General features: G+C 42.6%; 1 protein-coding gene across 1 annotated transcript in view; it reads right to left on the bottom strand.

Moving 5' to 3' along the window:
- Nucleotides 1–12805: 12805 nt before the first annotated feature.
- The window catches only part of stxbp4 (syntaxin binding protein 4), an 82909-nt gene continuing 69505 nt past the window's right edge, over nt 12806–26209 (bottom strand). The window contains exons 15-22 of the mRNA XM_061707953.1: nt 23047–23171; nt 22858–22947; nt 21442–21507; nt 20852–21025; nt 18994–19110; nt 18809–18858; nt 14394–14533; nt 12806–14306 (exon numbers count right to left, since the gene is read on the bottom strand). Coding sequence (XP_061563937.1) covers nt 14293–14306; nt 14394–14533; nt 18809–18858; nt 18994–19110; nt 20852–21025; nt 21442–21507; nt 22858–22947; nt 23047–23171 — 776 coding nt within the window. The 3' untranslated portion in view covers nt 12806–14292. The remainder of the gene's footprint in view (nt 14307–14393; nt 14534–18808; nt 18859–18993; nt 19111–20851; nt 21026–21441; nt 21508–22857; nt 22948–23046; nt 23172–26209) is intronic.

Raw genomic sequence — 26209 nt, 5'->3', positions numbered from 1 at the left:
GAAAAAAGTCGAAATGTTGAGAAAAAAGTCAAAATTTAGAGAAAAAAGTCGAAATGTCGAGGAAATAGTCAAAATTTCATGAAAAAGTCGAAATGTAAAGAAAAAAGTCGAAATGTTGAAATAAAAGTCAAAATTTCAAGAAAAAAGCCGAAATGTTGAGAAAAAAGTCGAAATGTCAAGATGAGGAAAAAAGGAAGAAAAGAAGAAAAAAAAGGAAAAAAGAAGAAAAAAAGAAAAAAGAAGAAAAAAAGGAAAAAAGAAAAAAAAGAAGAAAGAAAGGAAAAAAAGGTCAAACATTTTTGAAAAAGCTCCAGGAGCCACTAGGGCGGCGCTAAAGAGCCGCATACGGCTTTGGAGCTGCGGGTTGCCGACCCCTGTTCTAGATCAAAGATCCAAAGTGAGGTGAAGGATGGAAGGAGGTCTTTAGTGACATCCAACCCGCCTGGCTGGATGTCTACAACACCTACCGCCGGAGGCAATGAGGAGACACCCTCACCTGAATCACTTCAACTCTTCTGGGTGTAGAAAAGTGGTGTCTCCACCCCAAGTCTCTCCTGCATAACTGAAGTTCTCCTCCTGTGTCTGAGGGAGAACTCAGGTACCATTGATGGATCAGTTACTATTGAACCTATGTGGACCATAGGTGGAGGTTCAGAGGTGGAGGTTCAGCGACTGAACTTTAGAGATGGAGGTTTAGAGATGGAGATTCAATGATGGATATTCAGAGATGGAAGTTCAAAGATGGAGGTTCAGAGATGGAAACTCAGAAATGGAGGTCTGGAGATGGAGGTACAATGATGGAGGTTCGGAAACGGAGGTTTAATGATGAAAACTCAGTGACTGAGGTTCAGAGATGGAGGTTCAATGATGAAAACTCAGAGACTGAGGTTCAGAGATGGAGGTTCAAAGATGGAAGTTCAAAGGTGGAGGTTCAGAGATGGAGGTTACATGTGCAGACGGTGGATTGTCTGAGTCATGTGACCGACATGTCGTTTGTCTATCTGGTCATTCTGAGCGTCACAGATGTCAGAGGTTCATGTTTGTGATCTCTTATCTTTATTCCAGGCTCCACACTTCTGATTTATTCTCCAGTTTTCTGGACAAATTCATCCTTTCGGTTGTTCGTTTCTTCAAACGTCTCTAGTGGACGTGGCGGACCGCCGACATGAGCTCCACACAGAAACCGTTTCATGATGTTTAATCCAGTATGATGTTAATATCTGTATAAATATTTATTGTGCGAAGGCTGACTCAAACAGGTTTTATTTGACCCTGATGTACAAAACATGTAAAAACATTTGAATAAAGACGTGAAACTGAGCTGCTGGTTAAGTGTTGCATGTTAAAGCCAAACGTTGCCCACTCGCCCCCACGTACACTAGGGTTGCCACCCGTCCCTTGAAATATGGAATTGTTACGTAATTGGGAATTAAAAGTTGCGTTCCGTATTGAACCAATACGGACATATGTTATGCTCTTATTTATTAATGTCAGAATGTACAGGTGAAGGTCAGAAAATTTGAATATATTGCAAAACTTTATTCGTAGTAAATTCAACTTAAGGTGAAACAAATGTATTATTTCCCACTACATTCAAAGTGAGATATTTTAAGCATTTATTTGTTATAATTTTGGTGATTATGGCTCACAGTTTATGAAAACCCCAAATAAAAAATCTAAAAAAATTAGAATATTTTATGAAATCAATAAACAATTCTATCATCAAAATTATAACAAATAAAGGATTAACATATATTGCTTTGAATGTAATGAGACTATGTAATATATTAGTTTCACCTTTTCAGTTGAAGTATTGAAATAAATTCACTTTTACACTATATACACCATATATTACACCATACTTTTACTCAAACATAGCATAGGAGGCTATTTCAGTTGCTAGTATGGTTGGCTGTCTGTACAGTCATGCAAGTTCAATGCTATTAAAGCACTTTAAACTTTAAATCAAAGCATTTTTTTTTTTTTTTTGCATAAAATATATATATTTCTATGCAGTTTAGAAGTTTTGTGGATGTCCCTTTTTTTGGCTCCTGCACTGCTGAAATCGGGGCGTCCTTTATTTCTATTTCTGAAAGGTGGCAACCCTAACATACACGCTGGCAGCTGGATGTGAAGCGTTGATGAACTCTGTTGAGAAATGAATTATAACTGGTTGATACTGAGATAAGAAACCTGAGATGAGCTGCTGGGATGAAGAACAGCGTCTGAGAAACTTCAGGTAATTTTGCTTCTGAGAGAAGAAGAATCACAAAACTCATGAAAATGTGACGGTTGAATCTGACTCCAACATCATTGCAGCTACACGTTAAACCTGCTGTAGGTGTCTGATCCCTCTGAATAGTTAGTACAATAAAGGGAATTATAATCCCAACATTATTACTGATAAGCAAAACCACAATACCAGAGCATCGAGATGGAGAAAGGCGGATGTGGCGTCATTGTTGGCCTATGCTGCCCCCCAGAGGCGGTCAGGTGTAACTGCAGCAACAATCAGAGAAAAGCTTCATGTGTTTAAGGTAAACTGGTGGTGATGCGGTCACGTGACCATGATGTGACTCTGACCTCCAGCCAGCAGGTCCATGTGGGTTTGTCCGGGCTAAAATTGATCTACTTAGCTACAGAGTGGGTTTGAAATAACAATATGTTTTATATAGCGCTTTTCTAGGTACCCAAAGACGCTTATTTCAAGATTTTATTTCGAACATGTATGATAAAAAAACGTACAAAAAGTGAAAAAAAAACAGAATACAAATATATATATATATATATATATATATATATATATATATATATATATATATATATATATATATATATATATATATATATATATATATATATATATATATATACAGCACTTAATATAATAATAGTTCACGGATCCACCAACATGCTCGAAACGGAGTAGGAATGAAGTAAACACTTATAGAGTCCTACCCCTGAATATTACATACATTCTTACATATAACAAGACGAGTTTCAATAACTGTTCAATACAGTGATATAATACTCAATTATATGTATATAAATATAGTCAAAATCAAAGCAAATCAAGGCAAACAAAAGAAAACAAAACAAACGCCCAGCATTAAAGGGAAAGTTCAGTTTTTTACAACCCGGACCTTATTTCTGCCATTTTTTATGGTTGTATACTCACCTAGAGGTGTTTGGTGTCATTTGGTGTCCTTCGGAAGATATTAGGAGTTTTGTGCGAGCCGCTTTTCCATATAACGGTAGCGCATAGGGCACAGCGGGACACAGACGATGCAGCGTCTAAATAACACATGATTGCCGCGAAACTCGTTCATTTATTTTATGAATCACTAGATCTGCTACTGTGCATCTTCCAGGACCTGTTGTCTACATCTGGGGCTGTGTGTGTAACAAGGAAATCAGTTTGTAAACAAGACCTCTGACCTGCATGACGTCATCTCTGTGCGCGCATCCCGGACAGGTACAGCTAGACTTTGCTAACGTATACTCTGGCTCAAAACGGTAAGGACGTCCATCATATTCAAAGTCGTCGTCCACAACCTCAGAATTTGACAAATATTCAGACATGTTTCAAATAACTAACAGTAAACTAACAGTAGTGAACTCCAGCTGTACACAGAGCTGTGTCTGCGATGCGCGCACAGAGATGACGTCATGAGTTCAGAGGTCTTGTTTACAAACTGATTTCCTTGTTACACACACAGCCCCGGATGTAGACAACAGGTCCTGGAAGCAGATCTAGTGATTCATAAAAGAAATGAACGAGTTTCGCGGCAATCATGTGTTATTTAGACGCTGCATCGTCTGTGTCCCGCTGTGCCCCGTTCACTACCATTATATGGAGAAGAGGCTCGCACAAAACTTCTAATATCTTCTGAAGGACTCCAAATGACACCAAACTTGCCTGGGTGAGTATACGACCATAAAAAATGCCAGAAATAAGGTCCAGGTTGTAAAAAACGGAACTTTCCCTTTAAGTTGTGCTACTAATAATAATAATGACTTGGATTTATATAGCGCCCTTCAAGGCACCCAGAGCGCTTTACAGAAATCATTATTCAACCATACACATTCTCTCCAGTGGTGGTAAACTACATTTGTAGCCACAGCTGCCCTGGGGCAGACTGACGGAAGCGTGGCTGCCATATCGCGCCTAACGGCCCCTCCGACCACCACCAACATTCAAACACATTCACACGGGGCAAGGTGGGTAAGGTGTCTTGCCCAAGGACACTACGACAGCAAACTGGGACAGAGTGGGATTCGAACCGCCGACCTTCCGATCATTGGACGACCCGCTCTGCCACCTGAGCTACTGCCGCCACATACTATGTATGTATGTACTAATAGAAGTAATTAAAAAGTATAGTATTACATTATCATTACTTTGCTATAATACTAAACAAAAACCAAATGCGAAAATGACATGAAATTCTTAGTTTCTGTATTTAAACCCCGAATGGGAAGTCAGTGGGTCCATAAACGGGCCTTGAGTGACACAAGTGGATTGTATGGGCCCCCTTTCATTTTAGTAAATCTAGTTTCCCACCTGAATCCTGCAGCCCGACCCACCAGGACCTAGAATCTAACAAAAACCTTTCACCTCTTTCCTGCCTGGTAAATATATAGACATAAACCAAACATCCACCTCTGACCTTCAAGGGCTGTTTCACAAACGCAGGATTCAGAAATCCAGGATCAGAGATGAATCCAGGCGTGACCTCCCGATCAGTTCCTCCTGGCTTCACCTGGACCACAAAGACCAGACCAGACCAGACCAGGAGGCGTGGCTTCATCCAGCCAGGTGTGAGGAATCCAGGTAAACCCAAGTGCACAGAGGTCCATCACAGAATCTACGAAGGCGGTGTACTTTCCACCAAAAAGCAACATATTTAGTTGGCGGTTTATGAAGACATGAAGCAGATACCAAAGAGAGGAAACACTGCCTCTTGAAAATACACATTTTCTAACCACTACTCTTAAAGCGGCACTGTGTAACTTTTCCAGAGTCATTGTGATGGTACATCAACTTCCAACAGGTTTAATGAACCTCTGTCATGGTCTGAGGGGTCTGTATCACCTTCACTGGCACTATGTAACTTTGAGGAGCATGGTAGGAACCCTGCCACACTAAAAAACTACAAATCTTTACGGCTTTGACTGCTTTACGGTATACGTCACTTCCCCCTCCTTACCGATTCGTAGTCGAGACGAAAATGGGAGGGGCGTGGAGCGCAGAGCTCAGCAGAAGCTGGTAACCCGTTGCTGTGTTGTGACTGCAGCAGCTCCACATAACAGTGGGGAAAAGATCGCTAATGGTTTAACTTTTCACCGCTTTCCTGCTCGGAGGAAGAACCACGGAGGCCGAGTATCTGAGATAACAAATTAAAAGAGTAAAAGAGTCGTCGGCTTGGTTGGATCGCGGCTGTAACGACCAAACATAACGTTCCTCAGTAAACAAACAAACACGCGCACAGACGGGGGTCGGATCAAAACACGGGTTTTATTCCCCACTTCTCCCGCTAAACGCAGTTGTTATCCAGCTCTCTGTGGTGCGATTAATTTTGTTGAGGAAAAAATATTAACTATTTGATTTGTAGCTGCAGAGGAAAAAAATAATCTCACGAAGAAAACAAAAATATTGCTCACGCCTCGGAGCCTCTTCAGCATAATATAGCAGTCAAAAAAAAAGAAAAGAAAAGTAAGAGTAATACAAAACATGTACTGTATGTTGTACTATTATACTAATTTATTGAAACACATGGCAAGTCAAACATTTACCAAAGCAGCTGCCAAACACTCCTAAACAAGGTAGCCAGAGACGGTGGTTCTGCAGAACTGCGGCAGTAAATCCTTCTAAAGAGTGGCGCTCCGACGAGGAGCTCCATTCTTTAGTAGGGATTTCATATGGATCCAGACCGTTAAAAATCATTATTTTCTCCATATACCGCTCCCTGGCTTCATTGTTTAAGGTTTCCCGGTAAATTCCAGTTCCTTTCCAGCAGTTTAACATCTTTTTTTTTGCCTTCCGTCTGTTCACTTGGTGAAACAGAAAAGCGTCCCGTCTTCTCTCAAAACAAATGCAGCAACGGGACAGGAGTTTTCCGGCAGTACGCGCTGGTGCTCATGGGAAACGTAGTGTTCTTTCTGTTAAAGCACTACCGCTTTTGTCCAAAAGATGCCGCCAAACTCAGAAAAGCTGAAAGTTACGTTGTGCTGCTTTAATGGAAAACGTTATAATCATGTCATCCAAGGATTTACCTGACGTCTGCTCAACTTTACACGTATAAATGAGCGGTGGAGGTCTGTGATGTAATGTCTGAATCTGACAACAGATTAACTCATGTTGCTCCGGATCCTGCAGAGCTCAGTGGAGCGGGCGGCGCTGGTTTGAATCCCGGCCTGTTCTCTTCCCCTCCCTCTATACTCATTTCCTGTCCACCTACCATACCACCTTAAAAAATAAGTCCATGTTCCACATCTTTTCAGTATTTATACAGAACCAGCAGGACTGGACCAAAGTCCTGATTAAATATCAGAAGATTCAGCAGACCAACCTATATTATTTTCATGCCAAATACACTTTTCTGATGGTGCAGCAAGTAGTGGCTTTGCTAAGATTGTCGCCCCCCCGACAGCAAGTAGGACCACTGGTGAAACATGTGATCACCTGTGACGGTGAGGGGGCGTGGCCAGGGGCATCAATTGGGTATGGCAAGGTACGGCAGCCGCCACACCTCGGCTTCAAGGGAAAATGTAAATGTTTGTTTTTTAAATACATTTATGGAATTACTCTGTGTCCATTTGTATTGATTATTCTATTACTTAATACATATAGAATAACTACAAATGCAAATCAGAACAACATGATCGATTTCACTAGTTATTATACACTGCAAAAACTCAAAATCATTTCATTTCAACATTTGTCTTATTTCTAGTTAAAATGTCCAACCATTTTCACCTGTTTCAAGTAGATTTTCACTTAAAATAAGTAGAAAAATCTGCCAGTGGAACAAGATTGTTTTGCTTGTAATGAGAAGATAAATCTTGTCCCACTGGCAGATTTTTCTACTTATTTCAAGTGAAAATTTACTTGAAACAGGTGAAAATGGTCAAATAAGTTATTTTTCTGGTGATGAATCTTGTTTTAAGTGTAATGAGATTTTTTGACTAAAAATTAGACATTTTAACTAGAAATAAGACGAAATATTCCTGGTAAGATTTTGAGTTTTTGCAGTGAGCGAGACTGCATTTGAAAAAGTTCCAATTTTCTTGACCACACAGATAAGCTACATAGCAGACTTCTGTGATGAGTAGCTAACAGAGATGCTATGCTATAATGCTTTGGGGGAAACCCCAATTATGTCACAGAAAAAATATCGATATATATCGAGTATCGCCGTTCAGCTAGAAAATATCGAGATATGACTTTTGGTCCATATCGCCCAGCCCTATGCAGTAGTATGAAAGCGCAATGTAAGCAGTGCTCATTATAATAGTGCAATAATGTGCTATACACATCTTTAAAGATTTAGTCCCCGCCTCCCATTCCTAGAAATGGTTTAGTCCACAAAAGTTACAACAACACAAATCCTATTTACAAAAAGCTCCAGGTCCAGGCTGTCTGTAGAATATATCCTGCATTGTTCAAAAAGCCTGCTCAATTACGAGTGCTGTTAAGCTAACTTAAACGCTATAAATAGTTATGGTCACAGACGGAGAGGATAGGAGCTACTTTACTAGCTCCAGAGCTCGCTAAAGAGGCGGCTAGATAACCGCAAGCGAGCTAGCCGCGAGCGAGTTAGCTAGCCGCGAACTAGCCGCCTCTTTAGCGAGCTCTGAAGCTAGTAAAGTAGCTCCCCTCCCCTACTGTTGTTTTTACATGTTTGATAGTATCCTAAATTACATATAAGGATTTTGTGGATTTGGGTCAAATTGCGGTAAAAGATGCTGTATAAAAGGCAGGCTACGACTTTTATTTCTTGTCCCCCCCCATGGAATTATTCTCTAAAATTTGACTGTTTATTGTCCCCCCCCCAACTATGAAATGGGATTTTCGCCCCTGAGCTACTTACACGACTTGATGACATCACACTTGCTTCTTTACCAGTCGTTTCTCTGATCTGTCAACACATCATGGTCTTTTAGACTTTTCTTATTACACCGATCATGATAACCATCATAACATCAAAATAATAATAGTTCTTGGCTGACGCTGGACTACAACGTTTATTCATTTGATCATGAAAAAAAATAATCGAGTCGCATGGAGACAAAAAAAAAAGCATCAGCAGATCATTTAACAGAAGCCTGAACACCAGGACTGCTCTACAGTGCTGGAGGTGATGAGGATGAAAGGAAGGATGAGAGTCGCCATGAGTGTGAGGCACGACTACCTGCAGCAGGTACTGGCCATGGTCGTCACGGAAACCACGTAGTTTGGTTATGATCGAGCGTGAGCTGATGGCCGTGCACAGCAGTCCTGGGTCCCTGGTCCCGGGTCACGGCGGCCCCGGGTCATGGCGGTCGGTCCGCCGCAAGGGGTGTGCGAACCGTGCGACCGCACGGGGCCTCGCGCTATGGGCCGTTTTTTTTTTTTTTTTTCAATTTTTTTTTTTTTTTTTTTTCAAAATGTTTTCCTTTATAAATATCAACAGTCTTGATTACAGACCTAAATGTGTACTAGTCTGTGCGTATCAATAAATATATGTGCAATGTGTGTCTGTTGTTCAATACAACTGATCAGACCAAGCGCAGACACAAGGTGCTCTGATCCAGACGGGTGGAGTTGGAACAAACTGTCACACAATGTCGAGAGAACGAGACAGATTCAGGAAATTTCCATCAGGGGATGAAAAAAAACTAAAGAAAATGGAAGAGTTTAATGCCTCTCTGAAAGGCTTGTTTGATAAATTTGTTACAAAAATCACCGATCCGACCGGGTCTCAAGCAGTCGTGGGGCCCCACGTCGAGGCAAGTCAGATGATGATGAGGCAGGGGAAGGTATCCAGTATTTTGCTAATTGGAGAGTTAAAATTGCGCATATAGACACCCGATCCAACCCGGAAAAACCAAAAATGTTTTCCCCCCCCGGCCATTTCGCACAGGGCCTCGCAAATCTCCCAGACGGCTCTGGTCCCGGGTCATAGCATTGCTTCCTTTTAATCTTTTTTTTTCCTTTTTTAAATATATTTTCTTACATTTTAATCAACCTTCCTCTTCATTATTTTGTTCGTCTAATATTATGTTTTTTCAGTCCCATAAATAAATATATATTTTTCCCCCTTCTTCTCACGGGAGCCTGTTTCTGAGCTGCAGTGTCGCTCTGACGCCACCAGATGGAGACAGACCTCACAAAGAAGTTCCGTCAGCTTTTCCTTGGACTTGTGTTCTACCGTCAAGGTGGGTCCGACGGGACATAACTTCTATTCTGGGTTTTATAACTGCTGGTTCTCCTCAGAACTGCTGCATTCTGGATCAGCTGGAGCTTTTTAGAGAGTTTTTAGGACAACACGATAATAAAGACTTACAGTTTTTCTGTCTGACACCGGATGGTCCTGATATCAACAATACTTCTGGAGACGGTGTCAACGTCCGCGTCAGAAAATCTTTGTTTAGTTGAATCAGTTACGAACGTTTAAAAAAAAAGAAGCTGAACATGCGCCTTTAAGGACGTTAACGCTAGTTTCACCCTTCAGTGTTCACAGTCCACAACCCCTTTTGCACCAAACCGGTTCCAGGGCTGGTTTTGGAAGTTTTGGAACCGGGCTTCAGTTCAAATGTAGCACCATCTCTTTGCTGGGCTAGAGGAAGTAACCGCATAACCAAAAGCGGAAGGGGGTAGGGGTGGTGTTATTAAGACCAAAGGCAATAGCAAGACTGGGAGACGGAGACATTTTCAAATAAGAATTAATCTGGATGCAGCAAAGCATCATGGGTCTGAGGAGGACACAACCTGTCTTTTAGAGATGTGTCCACGGAGGAGCTACGTGGACCAAGTCCTGTTTGGATCATAATGAAACCAGACTGGGGCTGGACTCCAGGCCGGACCAGATGGGCAGATCTATTCATGAGGAATCAAGATGATCGGATTCCTCCCCTTTTCACCTGACCTTAAAGAGAAGTGTAAACCACGCCGGGATCCTGGAGCCAGGCGGCCGGAGACAGGCGTCCACTTCCATCAGCCTCACTCTCCTCACGTCTCCTGGCGACGGCGTTGTTGTGGCGACCTTTCTGAGAGAAAGTGGGTCAGCGGTGACTAATCCTCATCATCGCCTTGAAAATGACCCCTACCTGCTCACAATCACCTGATGACAGCGTCAGCAGATGAATAGAAAATTCAAGCAAAAACAAACTCATTCTAGAGTTCCGTCAACTTTATTTCTTTTGGTTAGAGAAATAAAAGTGTATTTATTTAAAAATTTTTTCAGCTTTAGCTTGTTAATGAACATCCATTTTTATATGGGAAGTATTTTGAAGTATGGAGGAGATTGTGAAGGTGATTCTGAATTTAACGGGGATCCAGGGAAGCTGCTGCTGCAGAACGGGGTGATGCAGAGAAAAGAGGTGGTTCTGGTGATGATTTCTGATCCAGTTGGAGTTCAGTTGGGGTAGGGGACTGTGGAGATGTCGACGGTGAAGCTTTGGTCCTCCTGAGGAGGAGTACAGTTTTATTACCGTTAAGTTTGAGGAAGTTTAAAATGAACCAGGGGCCAGATTCACCAATATGTTCTTAAGAACGATCTTAAGAAATGTCTTAAGATCTAAAATTAAGAAGTTCATAAGAAAGTTCTTAAGTGCAATTCCTCAATATTTTCTTAAGAACCGTCTTAAGAACTGTCATTTCTTATGAATTTCTTATTTTTCCTACTTAAGAACTTCTTAAAATATGGCTGTATCCGAAATGGCATACTAAGTACTACATGCTACATACTGCAAAGTATGTACTGTATACTGCATACTAAATTAACGATTCAGTACGCCTGTACATCAGAGCTGTCACAATTTTAATAAATGTATTAAAATGAATATATTATAATTTCATTTTATTTTATTAAACTACATATGTTTGGGTTTTTATTTAGTGCACCTCTACGTACTTGGTATACAAAATTATATATATTATTAATTTCATTCAGGCTTATCTTTTCACAGAAGACATTTTAAGACAGGTCAAGGTTGTCTAAAAGTTAAGAAAAAAGTACAAAAAAGAACAAATTAGAGAACTTTTATTTCAAGAATACCATTTATTCTTAAGTTTTTTCTTAAGAAGAAACTTAAGAAGAAAGTTGAGAAAATACTTTTTTGGAGAATATGACTTCTTCTTCTCTTAAGACTGAACTTAAGAAAAAAATGACACTTAAGAAGATTTTTTTTCTTGAATGTTTTGTGAATCCGGCCCCAGGATTTGATTTTAGTGAGGCGGTGGGAGAGGGAGGAGGGTGGGGGAGTGGAGTTAGGTTTACTGGAAAGATAGAGCTGGGTGTCATCAGCGAAACAGTGGAACTGGGTACCATATTTACGGGATATATTGCCAAGTGGTTGGAGGTATATTATGAAGAGGAGGGTCCCCGAGACAGAGCCCTGGGGCACACCTGTAGTGACGGGGAGGGAGCTGTGAGATGAAGGATTTCAGCTGGATGAGTGCGAGAGTGGGGGTGTCGGAGGCCGGAACCAGAACCAGAACCAGAACCAGAACCAGAACCAGAACCAGAACCGGGAGCCGTGAGGAGGTCATTGATGAGGGCTGTTTCAGTACTACGATCGGGATGGAAACCAGACTGGAGCATCCAACATGACCACAAAATGACCGATCTACCTAACTATCTAACTATCTATCTATCTATCTATCTATCTATCTATCTATCTATCTATCTATCTATCTATCTATCTATCTATCTATCTATCTATCTATCTATCTATCTATCTATCTATCTATCTATCTATCTATCTATCTACTTTGTATCTATCTAACTATTCTAACCATTCTTCCTTATTAAATCTGTAAAGTACTGTAAACTCTCTATTATAGTTTAATCTTCCCTCATCTTAATTACGGCAACATTGTTTGGGCTTCGACACATTCAACATATATTAATAAATTATTGATTATTCAAAACAGGTTTCTCAGAATGATATCACATGCAAACAGATATGAGCCATCTGCTCCCCTTTTCATTAATTATTCATTATTATCCGTCAATAAAATTAACATTTTTAAAACATGTTTATTTATGTTCAAATTTAAAAATTATATACAAGATCTTCCTTCTTCTTTTCATAATTTCTTTTGTGTTAATTCCGATATTCATTCTTATGCCACAAGGCACAAAGATTATTTTAATTTACCGTTTTGTAGAACATGGAAACATCAATCTTTCTCCACTTGTGGAACTCACTCAATAAATCTCTTAAATCATCACCATCCTTGCCAATATTCAAAAAAACATTTAAAGAACTTTCTTATTGTTTCATCTTTGTAATGTTCATTATTTGATCTGAGTTACATTTTCTTGTGTTTTTTTTGTTTTTTTGTTTTTTTACTCTCCCTTGTGTAGCTTTGTTTTGTTTTTTATTCATATATGGAAAGGAGCCACCAGGCTTCTTCCTTTCCTTGCATGTTATTTCATTGTTTTTCATTTTTTGTTCATATTTGTCTTATATTGCTAAATAAATAAACTAAACTAAACTACTTTCTGTTACACAACTTGTATGAAAAGTGGTGTACAGGTGAAGTTTGATAGAAGAGGAACAGCTGAAGCTCAAAAGCCAAACTTTTATTTGATGGTTTCAGTCTCAACCAAGCAGTTTACAGAGCGGTACAACATCTGCTGGACATCAGGGCCAGACAGTGGAAATGATGCACGACCAGTCAGAAGAACAGAACCGAGTCCTCGCTGATCCATCCGCCTTCATCTCTTTGCTGGGGAGTCCGGAGTCTTCCTCCCATGATGCTTTGTTTCGTTGACTAATCTACTGCACAAACACGAGTGTGAGAGTCACTTATTTTTATTCCGGTATGTCACTGTGTAGTTTACGGTATTTTTAGCTGTAACATGTTGTGAGAACTACTTAAACCTATGCATGATGGGCTGATTGATTTCAGCCACGGACACAAAGCTAAACACAGTAGGACAGGAAGTGGAGAGACATGAACCAGATGATGAAACATGAAAACGAATCACACGGAGGATTTCTACCGGTCTCTACTGAGTTTCTTGTTAAGAGTCCACGTTGGAGGACCAGAAAAATGTTCCTGGAACTCCGTTCATCAGTCAGTTGATCAAAAGACCATTTAGGCACCTTTCACTCTTAATTTCTTTACTTTTCTTGAGCTCTGCTGAAAATAAACGCTGGAATAAAGCAAACACACAATTGTGTGCGAAAACTGGTACACTCTCTTTTAATCCTGGTTTTATACGATTGTGTAACTCCAGAAGACTATATTAGAGACAGGGAATAGGGTGCAGAGAGAAGTTTTTGCATAAAAACATGATAAAACCTTCTGGTCATGGCAGGTCGAGACAGGTTTCCTGATGTGTTCAGCCCTTCCTCAGCTGCCAGACAGATGGACATAAATACTCTGGTATGCAGAGATGTTCATGGTCCAATCAATGGACCTTATTCATTAAACCCTCTACAATTTGAGAGGACATTTCCACAAAAATAGTGTTTCTCTGAACATTGGTCTGATTTTGGGGTAAATTTGCTGACTGTTCTTTCCTATGAAGGGCGTACTTACTTTTACACATGGCCATACTTGCACAAATGTTACCATTAAAAAAAAAACTGACAAAAACAGTTTAAATGTTTGAAAAATGTGAAATGACAGTTCGTTGGTTCGTTGGGATATTTCCAGAAAAGTTATCCTAGACACACATAATCTGAGATATAATTGAAGCTGATGGACATCCAGTTTCTGGTTTCATGAATCATATAATTAACAAGACCAATGGTTTGGTCCTGAAAACACTGATCCTCGGAGGTCTGAGCAGTTCTGAGTCATGACCCCCAATGGCAGGTCCATGCACCAAACGCCACTCCAGAAGATGGCAGCAACCGATGAGCTGCTTCACGGAAACAATGCAGTTTCATGCAGGAGACAACACAAGTGTGTTTGCGGGAGACGAGGAGCCCAGTTGTTGGCCGGAGGTAAGACCAGGACCCAGCGGGAGGTGAGGAGACCAGGGGACCAGCAGGAGGTGACACCAGGAGCCAACGGGAGAAGCAGGAAGGGCTCAAAGATACCGCGAGCTTCACCTACTTCCTTCTCCTCTAGAAGGTCAACACTGTAAGGGGGAGGAGTTTCAGCTTCACCCAGTGGGAGGCACATGCAGGAGCATGAGGAGGAGGTGCGGGTGGCTGTCATCACTTACACTCCACCTCCAGGACTGATCTGATGGTCTGTGTCAGCTCCTTTGCTTCCTGAGCAAGGGTCGCTGCCGTCCACGGACTCTTCCTGTAGTGGGGGGAGGTCACGTGGGAGGCCGGACAGCCCACTCTCATGTCTCCGGAGCTGTGAACAGAAAGAAGAGCAGTCAGACCCTGGTGGGCCCAGACCCTGGTGGACCCTGATAAGCCATGACACCTTATACGTTCTTCCACTGGGCTATGTTGTCATGGGCTGCAGATGTTTTAGCTGCTCTGCTTGCCGGTTCTGAACCTCATCACCACCATCAGAAATATCCAGCGATTCAGGCCCAATAAAAAGGGAGTCAGCAGTCTCTAGCTGCTCCAGGGAGCAGCAGACCTGCTGCCTGACCAGCAGCCCCCTCCTCACCGGCACTGGACACTGGAAATGGAAGCAGCAGCAGGTCTGGTCCCGCTGCAGACCGCCGTGATGAAAACCTCCTCTGGGATGTTTCTGACTGAGTCGGCCTGTAGTACTTCATGTTGGTGAACATGTGGGCCGCTGTGCCACTTTTACTAAACCTTATAGCTGCTGATGCAGAAACTGAGCTGAGACAGTTAAAGCAGGTGTCAAAATGATGCCGTCGCCATCCGTGGTGCTGAACTGCTTTTGACTTTGTGTTGTTTTATTAGTGACCATGTAACCTCATGTTTTTAATGTTCTCTCGGTTTGTTATACTTCATATCTGATTGGTCAGATAGTCGCTCTCCATGGTGACATAATCGCTCTCCATGGTAACAAAGTCGCTCTCCATGGGGACAAAGTCGCTCTCCATGGGGGCAAAGTCGCTCTCCATGGTGACAAAGTGGCTCTCCATGGTGACAAAGTCGCTCTCCATAGTGACAAAGTCGCTCTCCATGGTGACAAAGTCGCTCTCCATGGTGACAAAGTCGCTCTCCATGGTGACATAATCGCTCTCTATGGTGACAAAGTCGCTCTCCATGGTGACAAAGTCACTCTCCATGGTGACAAAGTCGATCTCCATAGTGACAAAGTCGATCTCCATGGTAACAAAGTCGCTCTCCATGGTGACAAAATCGATCTCAATGGTAACAAAGTCGCTCTCCATAGTGACAAAGTCGCTCTCCATGGTAACAAAGTCACTCTCCATGGTGACAAAGTTGATCTCCATGGTAACAAAGTCGCTATCCATGGTGACAAAGTCGATCTCCATGGTGACAAAGTCGCTCTCCATGGTGACAAAATCGATCTCCATGGTAACAAAGTCGCTCTCCATGGTGACAAAATCGATCTCAATGGTAACAAAGTCGCTCTCCATGGTAACAAAGTCGCTCTCCATAGTGACAAAGTCGATCTCCATGGTAACAAAGTCGCTCTCCATGGTGACAAAATCGATCTCAATGGTAACAAAGTCGCTCTCCATGGTAACAAAGTCGCTCTCCATAGTGACAAAGTCGATCTCCATGGTAACAAAGTCGCTCTCCATAGTGACAAAGTCGCTCTCCATGGTAACAAAGTCACTCTCCATGGTGACAAAGTTGATCTCCATGGTAACAAAGTCACTCTCCATGGTGACAAAATCGATCTCAATGGTAACAAAGTCGCTCTCCATGGTAACAAAGTCGCTCTCCATAGTGACAAAGTCGATCTCCATGGTAACAAAGTCGATCTCCATGGTAACAAAGTCGCTTTCCATGGTGACAAAGTCGATCTCCATGGTAACAAAGTCGCTCTCCATGGTGACAAATTCACTTTCCATGGTGACATAATCGCTCTCCATGGTAACAAATTCGCTCTCCATGGTAACATAGTCGCTCTCCATGGTAACAAAGTCGCTCTCCATGGTGACAAAGTCGATCTCCATGGTAACAAAGTCGATCTCCATGGTAACAAAGTCGATCTCCATGGTAACAAAGTCGCTCTCCATGGTAACAAAGTCGCTCTCCATGGTAACATAGTCGCTCTCCATGGTAACAAAGTCGCTCTCCATGGTGACAAAGTCGATCTCCATGGTAACAAAGTCGATCTCCATGGTAACAAAGTCGCTCTCCATGGTAACAAAGTCACTCTCCATGGTGACATAATCGCTCTCCATGGTGACAAAGTCGATCTCCATGGTAATAAAGTCGCTTTCCATGGTGACAATGTCGCTCTCCATGGTGACAAAGTCGCTCTCCATGGTAACAAAATCGCTCTCCATGGTGACAAAGTCGCTCTCCATAGTGACAAAGTCGCTCTCCATGGTAACATAGTCGCTCTCCATGGTAACAAAGTCGCTCTCCATGGTGACAAAGTCGATCTCCATGGTAACAAAGTCGATCTCCATGGTAACAAAGTCGCTCTCCATGGTAACAAAGTCACTCTCCATGGTAACAAAATCGATCTCCATGGTAACAAAGTCGCTATCCATGGTGACAAAGTCGCTCTCCATGGTGACATAATCGCTCTCTATGGTGACAAAGTCGCTCTCCATGGTGACAAAGTCACTCTCCATGGTGACATAATCGCTCTCCATGGTGACAAAGTCGCTCTCCATGGTGACAAAGTCGCTCTCCATGGTGACAAAATCGATCTCCATGGTAACAAAGTCGCTCTCCATGGTGACAAAATCGATCTCAATGGTAACAAAGTCGCTCTCCATGGTAACAAAGTCGCTCTCCATAGTGACAAAGTTGATCTCCATGGTAACAAAGTCGCTCTCCATGGTGACAAAATCGATCTCAATGGTAACAAAGTCGCTCTCCATGGTAACAAAGTCGCTCTCCATAGTGACAATGTCGATCTCCATGGTAACAAAGTCGCTCTCCATAGTGACAAAGTCGCTCTCCATGGTAACAAAGTCACTCTCCATGGTGACAAAGTCGATCTCCATGGTAACAAAGTCGCTTTCCATGGTGACAAAGTCGATCTCCATGGTAACAAAGTTGCTCTCCATGGTGACAAATTCACTTTCCATGGTGACATAATCGCTCTCCATGGTAACAAAGTCGCTCTCCATGGTAACAAAGTCGCTCTCCATGGTTACAAAGTCGATCTCCATGGTAACAAAGTCGCTCTCCATGGTAACAAAGTCGATCTCCATGGTAACAAAGTCACTCTCCATGGTGACAAAGTCGCTCTCCATAGTGACAAAGTCGCTCTCCATGGTAACATAGTCGCTCTCCATGGTAACAAAGTCGCTCTCCATGGTGACAAAGTTGATCTCCATGGTAACAAAGTCGATCTCCATGGTAACAAAGTCGCTCTCCATGGTAACAAAGTCACTATCCATGGTGACATAATCGCTCTCCATGGTGAGAAAGTCGATCTCCATGGTAATAAAGTCGCTTTCCATGGTGACAATGTCGCTCTCCATGGTGACAAAGTCGCTCTCCATGGTAACATAGTCGATCTCCATGGTAACAAAGTCGATCTCCATGGTAACAAAGTCGCTTTCCATGGTGACATAATCGCTCTCCAGGGTGCTGAAGCTTGCAAGCCCCGCTGTTGTAAAATTATGTTACCATGAGCTTTACTATTTGGGTTTACAGGGCCCGGTCATTTGCCCCTGCTCCCGGCCCGGCACTGTTTTGTTCTGCTGTTACGTTGCAATGACGTTTGACATAATTTGGTGGTACATGAATGAAGCTGACTTGAACTGGAAGAGTGTACTTAGCACTTTGGTCACGACTGAAATGGAATGATCTGCATTTTAGCACCAGAAGCTCCAACTCCGTACAACAGTGTCTTTCTCCCACAGTGACATCAGTGCAAGAACGTAAGAATGCATCTTTCAAGAACAAACATCTCCTCCTTTATTCTTCCTCAGCTGTGATGCATGATCTGCTATGCAGCTCCTCATCTGAATGTGGGCTGTTTTCATGCCATGTCAACGAAATTATTGTTATATAGCTGCAACGGGCAAAAACCAGCTGGACCAGGGGGTCGCCGTGGTTATGAAAGACTGGCTGGGGAGGAGATAAAGATGATCAGGTCAGAAAAACCATCACTGAGGAAGAGGAGCAGGACAAAGAGCTGTCATAACATCACAAAGACAAAGAACAGATAACATCTCTGAAGCTTCAGGAAAGACGAACGGATGTGAGAAAAGACTTTAAAAAAGGAGAAAACTGGAAACAGAAAGTAAAGCGTAGAGGATGAGTAGAAATGAAAGCCTTTTATCTCTGATTAGATAATTGGATGATGAAGAGCTTGCTATGACCTCACAGGTGAGGAGTTTCATAACGCGCCACCTGCTGCACGCACACACACACACACACACACATGCACACACACACACACACACACACACACACACACACACACACACACACACACACACACACACACACACACACACACACACACACACACACACACACACACACACACACACACACACACACACACACACACACACACACACGTGTACACACGTACCTGTAGCTCTTGGGGGGGCCCTGGTTTTCCAGGAGGAACTCTTCGACATTCTGCAGAAACAAATCAATGGAATCCGTCACTATTTTGATGAACATTTTGAATTAATTAAATGTATTGCTGTTGCTAAGCAACCCTCAGGATAACTGCTGCTAAGGGAGTTAACGAATAAAGGTTTTAGCGTTTACCTCCACAAAACTCAGCAGCTTTGCTGTTGACATCTCAAAACCGGTTTTGGCTGTTTCGCTCTTCCGAAGCTGACACTCCAGGACCACCACCCTCTTCTTCAGCTCGTCCGGCTCGTCCTGGTGTTCAAAAATGAAATAATGAGATTCGGTTCTGTATTTCTGACCACCTATTTTCTGGATTTTTAACCCCTAACCTGCTAGTTTTAAAAACCGCCAGGTGACTAAAGTTGTTCTGTCATTGAGGAGAGATACATTCAGATGGTATTTTATCCCCCTTCTTCCTGTCAACATGGTTGTCATTGTCCCATTTTTGGTTTCTCTGGACAGATCAGGACTGCAGCATCAGACCATTGCTTTTTCCTTTTCTTCCTCAACCACATCTTTGGAATATATCCAAGATCTAGTTTGTTTTAATAAAAAGAATGGGGTTTTAAAAAAAAAAAAAAAAGTTTCTGCTAAGCTCCTGGAACAGATGTGGTCTTAAGGGCAGCAGATGGTGCTGCACTTTTCTTTCCTAATGCTCCCATCACAGCAGTGGAAATGAGCTTCTGACAATGATACAACCCCACACCACCAAGGAGTCTGGATTCGGACATGGTTCCTGGTGATGAGGCATTGTGAGCCCGTGGCTGACGTGAAACTCCAGCTTCCTACCCCCTGCAGGGCCGACACCTTTGAACAGACTTGAACCACGGGAATGCCATATGACAAAGTTCCTGACTGACTGATATGTTAATACCAACTCATTTGGCCACAGACTTGAAAAACGAGAACACCCTATGGGGTAGTTTCCAACTGGATGATATTCATGCCGAATGCCCGAGGACGGCATTTGGCCACAGATCACATCTGACTGTAAATACCCTTTAATTGCTTTTTGTCTTTCACCTTTGGCTTGTTGATTCTTGCCTTTTGTGCTTTGAACTTAAAGAGTCATGATTTCAACCATTCGTGGTCGGCACACCAACTCAGACCCGATCTGGTCGGTCTGCTCACCGCCGGCTTACTGAATAAAGCAAACTACACCACAGCGGACTTCTGAACTGGATTTTATATTATTCTTCCACACTGGTAACAGACTGGGTGATTCATCTTACCTTTGGTCTGGAGAACACAGAGACCGTTTCTTCCAGAAAAGATGTTGTCATCTGCATATAAACTAATATTTGTATTAACACCAGATGGGGCCGAGCGGGAGCATGTTGAATTCAAGGAGCAGGGATCCTCATACAGAGCCTTGTGGTACTCTTCAGTTAGTAGAATCCATGTTTCCGGGGTGATGGTCCATCCCGGATTACTTTAAGTCTAGAGATGTCCCCTCTAGACGAAACTGATATGAGAGCCGTGTCCTTTACACACGGATGCTCCTCCAGATTCCTGGAATGGTTTAATGATATTCTGCTCTGTAGAACTACGCAAATCCTTTCCTAAGTTTGAATATTGAAATTATCTTCTCACACACTTGTTAACAAAGAGGAGATCCTCTGTCCATATTTGCGTCTCAGATATTCATTAGACCGGATCATCCTTATCGTCACCTGCTGCCATCACCTAGTCGGCTTGAGCAGTTTTTTCTTTCCCCTTGAGTTTTTGAAGTGCTTTTTGGGTTTTGTTGTTTTTTTAATTTTTTTTTTTTTTTATTAAAATAAAATGACTTTCTGTGGTTCTCCTGATACTTTAGTCTCCAGAATCTGGGTCCCTTCAACTCACAGTAAGTGGCACTTTGTTGCAGGTCAAAGCTTTAAAATGGATGTTTATTAACAAATTAAATGAGACCGATAAGTAAACAATATCTTTGGTTCATCCTGTTTGTATTCAGTCAAAGTAAAGTCGTCTGACTAGAGGTCGTGTGGTTCACCTTCTGCCCCGGCGGCTCCACCCTCCCGGTCTTCAGCTCTGCAATCTCAGCCTCCAGCAGGTGGATCACCTCTTCGTAGTCCATTTCCATCCCCCTGGCCTGTTTCTGGGCCTCCTCGGCCAGCTGGATCTGAGTCCTCAGACCCCGACTCTCCTCTGCCATGACTTTCACTTCCTGGGGTGAAGGGGAGGAAGAAGAGGAGGGATTCAGGTCAACAGGGAAAGCATGAGTGGCCTGGACTGCAAACCCAAGTACAGACTCAGGAATCTGGACCCAGAGCTGCGTTAGTGTGATGAATCTGGGTTTCAGAGACGTTTACAGAGTTTATGTCACGTTGATGCAACGCTGTAACTCCTGCTGACGTCTTTAGACTCACATTTCACCTCCAGAAGACATACTTTCACATCATCAGGAAACTACAAACCTCTCACTTTTACCACTGAGTTTTTCTGTTTCCCGTCTCGCTCTCAAAGAAAAACTGACCTGGGTTTGTAATTAAGCCTTTTTCACTCATACATTTGATTGATTTGGTTTCTGGGGACCAAAACCAGATCATTCTGGCGACTCTGATTCCAACAGGTGTGACTCACCTGTTGAACTTTGCTGAGCTCCTCCTCCATCTTATGATGAACTTTCTGCGACTCGAGCAGCTGCTCCTGCAAACACCACAATTCATCAGGCAGGAAAAGCCGACGAGAAAAATCAACACCTGAACAGGAAATATACCTGGATAACAGGAAGTAGGTTACACCTACAACAACATGGAAACATGGTCTACGTTTCCATGCAGTCAATAACCCTTTTCTAAGCGGAATATTAGCAATAACCCGGTTGCGCATGGCCATGTAAACACCAATAACCCCTTTGAATAACCGGAATTTGCTCATATTCCGGTTTTTAAAAACCTGAATATGACCCCTGGGTTACTCCTTTTCTAACCCGAATATTTGGTTATGTATAGCCTAATGGGATATCTCCATCAAAAGGAACATGCATGTTCTTTTCGCAAGGAATCTTGGTCTTTTGTTATCCTTGTTTTTCTTCTGACGAAAGGAGGGCCTTTTTGCCCCCTAAACATGCCCCAAAAGTCACCAAATTTTGCACGCAAGCCAGGCCTGGCGAAAAATTTGATATTTAATGGTTTGCATTAAAAAAAAATAAAAAAAATAAAAAAAATAATGGTTTGCATTAATGGGCGTGGCAAAATGGCTCAACAGCGCCCCCTTGAAAACTTTGTGCCTCAAGCCCCACAATACGGTTTGACGTACATGCACGAAAATCGGTACACACCTGTATCATGTCACAACTTAAAGAAATGTCTCTTGGCGCCATGGCCGAAACCGAACAGGAAGTCGGCCATTTTCAATTAATCGTGTAATTTTGGCGCAATTTATGCCATTCCTCGGCAGTTAATACGGCCCGAACCGTAACGTACACCCAGGTGTGTTATACATCAAAATGTGCGTCTCCCTCCTGCGACGATGGGCATTTCTTTTCTCAGTCAAAAGCATTACCGTGGCTACGATAGACGCCAAAAAGCGCCCCCCCTTCATCTGATTGGTCCATATTTGATAGTTCCTACTTTCTGCTATAACTTTTGAATGGTTTGACATAAAGAGTCGTGGGTGGTTTCATCCGCTAAATGTCCAGGCCTGAAGAATCTACATGCAAGTCATACAAGCTTCCACTGCAGCCTGAACGTGCACAAGGGTGCGAGGGCCCGTTCATCACTGCTTGCAGCTTTAATTGTTGTTGTTTTGGATTTGGGTAGGAAGAAGAAGCGGAAATTACGGGAATTGCGTCATGACGTTCTCCGTGCGTCGCTGGTTTGATCCAGATATCCCCAATGATTAATTACCATGTAAACAGGGATAACCCTGTTTGCTCACGCATGGAAACAGATTATTCCCAATGTTTCAGTAACCGGAATATTGACCTTAACCTGAATTTTGACTGCATGTAAACGTTGTCATGGAAGAATGAAACATGGGAACAGGCGGCCTCACCTGCAGTCTCTTGATCTCCCTCAGAGCCTCGATGTGCTCCTTCCTCAGCCTCTCCATCTCCTCCAGGTCGTCTGAGTCTGAAAGTGACGGCTACAGAAACAGGAAAGTTCAGCTCTGCTGCCGGTACGTAGTTTCCAGTTTACCATGTAGGCTTTTCTGGTCCAGGATCTGGTCTGTTGGGGTTTGTACCTGCAGATTGGCGGGCGACTCCAACAGGCTGGACAGGTCATCGGCTGTGAATCGGGACCCCGGCTGGGATCCCCCCAGCTCCTCCAGCTGAGACTTGAACAGCTCCTGGATCAGAGCCTCCACGTCTGGAAACACACACATGAAGATGGTGGATATCACAGTCCATCATTTTCAGCTCAGCAGATATGAGAGTTGAAAGATGAGGCCAACTGAAGCTGCACCTGTCATGAAATCAGGGGCTAAATTCAGCTTCTCAGTCAGACACAAGGCTGTTAACAAAAGAAACATGCAGTTCCTCTATTGACCACTAGGGTCGGGAGGCAGACCTGCAGCTCCTCTATTGTTTTTTTTACCCCAGTTGCATATATATTCAGTACTGGAGTTGAGGGGGATGGCATCCCCCCTGAAATAAAATCCCTTATGTCATTTCATCAATGAATGTGGTTTTACTGTTATTTCAACATTTAGAGTCATCACCAGAAAAACAACACCAGAAAAATAACTTATTTGACAATTTTCACCTGTTTCAAGTAAATTTTCACTTGAAATAAGTAGAAAAATCTGCCAGTGGAACAAGATTTATCTTCTTATTACAAGCAAAAAAATCTTGTTCCACTGGCAGATTTTTCTACTTATTTTAAGTGAAAATCTACTTGAAACAGGTGAAAATTGTTGTTTTTTCCAGTGATGAGTCTTGTTTTAAGTGTAATTATATTTTTTTTACTAAAATGAGACATTTTAACTAGAAATAAGACAAATATTCTTGTTGAGATTGTGAGTTTTTGCAGTGATCCATGTTATTTATCCTGTGAAGGACAGAGTCATATTGATAAGTTCAGAAAAGTGTTTTTTATTGTTGTGTTTTGATGTATTTGATGTAAGCCCAGTGGATATTTAAAGCTTACAGAAGGCTGCATTTAACTGCTGCTATGTCATTCCTGCAGTATTTCTGCAGGTGTTTTGGTCACTGCTATTATTTGTAATATATTATTTGTAATCAGCCCAAATTATCTGTCCCCATATGATGAAATCCACCATCCCCCCTGATTTATTTTTACAACTCGAGTACTGAATATATTCATGGTTAATACATAATTTGGCAAAACCTGAAAACCAGGTAAACCTGGCATGAAGACGAGGACATTAGTGTTTAATTTCTTTGTTGTAACGATGCTTCCTGGCAACACATCTTATACCGTTGGAAAGCCTGTTTATTTCCCTTTGAAATGGAACATGCATCTGTAGAAACAGCAGCAGAGCCGAGTACGTGGGTTGCACACATGAGAAATCTGCTAAATCCTCTCTGCCAATGCCAAACAACACATTTCACCACTTGTCTGGTGTTTGGTGGTTTGAAGAAAGAACACATGTTGGATACTTAAAAATGGACCCAATCAACAAACAGGAGCCTCAGTAGCGTGTGGAAGAACCACACACAGCCACAGCAGCAGCAGATAAATCACCACTTCTACAGGCTCCCCTCAGGGTTGTGTTTTATCCCCACTGTTATTTATTCTGTACACAAACTCCTGCACAAGCACTTTCTCCAACAGACACTTTATTAAATACGCGGATGATACTGCATTAGTGAGCGTGGGCCAGTTCATGACCATTTCCTTAAATGGTGTGAGAAACCTTGTCCTCAACACCTTAACCCTTGTGCTGTCTTTGGGTCAAGGAAGGAGGAAGAGAAGAAGGGAGGAAAGAAGGAAGGAAGGAAGGAAGGAAGGAAGGAAGGAAGGAAGGAAGGAAGGAAGGAAGGAAGGAAAGAAAGAAAGAAGAAAGGAAAGGAGAAAAGAAGGAAGAAAGGAAGGAAGGAAGGAAGGAAGGAAGGAAGGAAGGAAGGAAGGAAGGAAGGAAGGAAGGAAGGAAGGAAGGAAGGGAGGGAGAAAAGAGGAAGGGAAGAAGGAAGGAAGGAAGGAAGGAAGGAAGGAAGGAAAGAAGGAAGGAAGGAAGGAAGAAAAGAGGAAGGGAAGAAGGAATGAAGGAAGGAAGGAAGGAAGGAAGGAAGGAAGGAAGGAAGGAAAGAAGGAAGGAAGGAAGGAAGGAAGGAAGGAAGGAAGGAAGGAAGGAAGGAAGGAAGGAAGGAAGGAAGGAAGGAAGGAAGGAAGGGAGGGAGAAAAGAGGAAGGGAAGAAGGAAGGAAGGAAGGAAGGAAGGAAGGAAGGAAGGAAGGAAGGAAAGAAGGAAGGAAGGAAGGAAGAAAAGAGGAAGGGAAGAAGGAAGGAAGGGAAAAAAGAAGGAAGAAAGGAAGGATGGAAGGAAGGAAAGAAAGAAGGAAGGAAAGGAGAAAAGAAGGAAGAAAAGAAGGAAGAAAGGAAGGAAGGAAGGAAGGAAGGAAGGAAGGGAGGGAGAAAAGAGGAAGGGAAGAAGGAAGGAAGGAAGGAAGGAAGGAAGGAAGGAAGGAAGGAAAGAAAGAAGGAAGGAAAGGAGAAAAGAAGGAAGGAAGGAAGGAAGGAAGGAAGGAAGGAAGGAAGGAAGGAAGGAAGGAAGGAAGGAAGGAAGGAAGGAAGGAAGGAAGGAAGGAAGGAAGGAAGGAAGGAAAGAAAGAAGGAAGGAAAGGAGAAAAGAAGGAAGGAAGGAAGGAAGGAAGGAAGGAAGGAAGGAAGGAAAGAAGGAAGGAAGGAAGGAAGGAAGGAAGGAAGGAAGGAAGGAAGGAAGGAAGGAAGGAAGGAAGGAAGGAAGGAAGGAAGGAAGGAAGGAAGGGAAGAAGGGAGGAGAATTAGGTCATTTTGACCCAAAGACAGTACAAGGGTTAAAGACAAAGAAAATGACCATTGATTTCAGGAAGCAAAATTAATTTCAGCCCACTTTTATCAACGGAGAGGAGATCCAGTCTGAGACCGAATACAAGTACCTTGGGGTTGTGCTTAATCACAAACTGAAATGGCACAATTGGTCTGACTGCCTTTGCACTAAGGCCCAACAAAGTTATTGTCCCCCCTTGTTCACAAAAAACAGATACTTTATACACCAAGGGCCTGATTTACCAAAGGTTTGCGTGTGTTAAAACGTGTGCAAACTTGACCGCACCCAGCAAACCAGCTGTGCCAGCTGATCTACTAACAGCGTGCAAAGACGACTGTGTCTCTCAAATGCGCAAAATAGCACACGCAATTCAGTTAGTACTTTTGCCCTGATGAATAATCAATATGGGGCGTACC

Source organism: Cololabis saira, chromosome 19, assembly GCF_033807715.1.
Source record: "Cololabis saira isolate AMF1-May2022 chromosome 19, fColSai1.1, whole genome shotgun sequence".
Lineage (NCBI taxonomy): Eukaryota > Metazoa > Chordata > Actinopteri > Beloniformes > Belonidae > Cololabis > Cololabis saira.
This window is presented reverse-complemented; position numbering and strand designations above follow the sequence as displayed.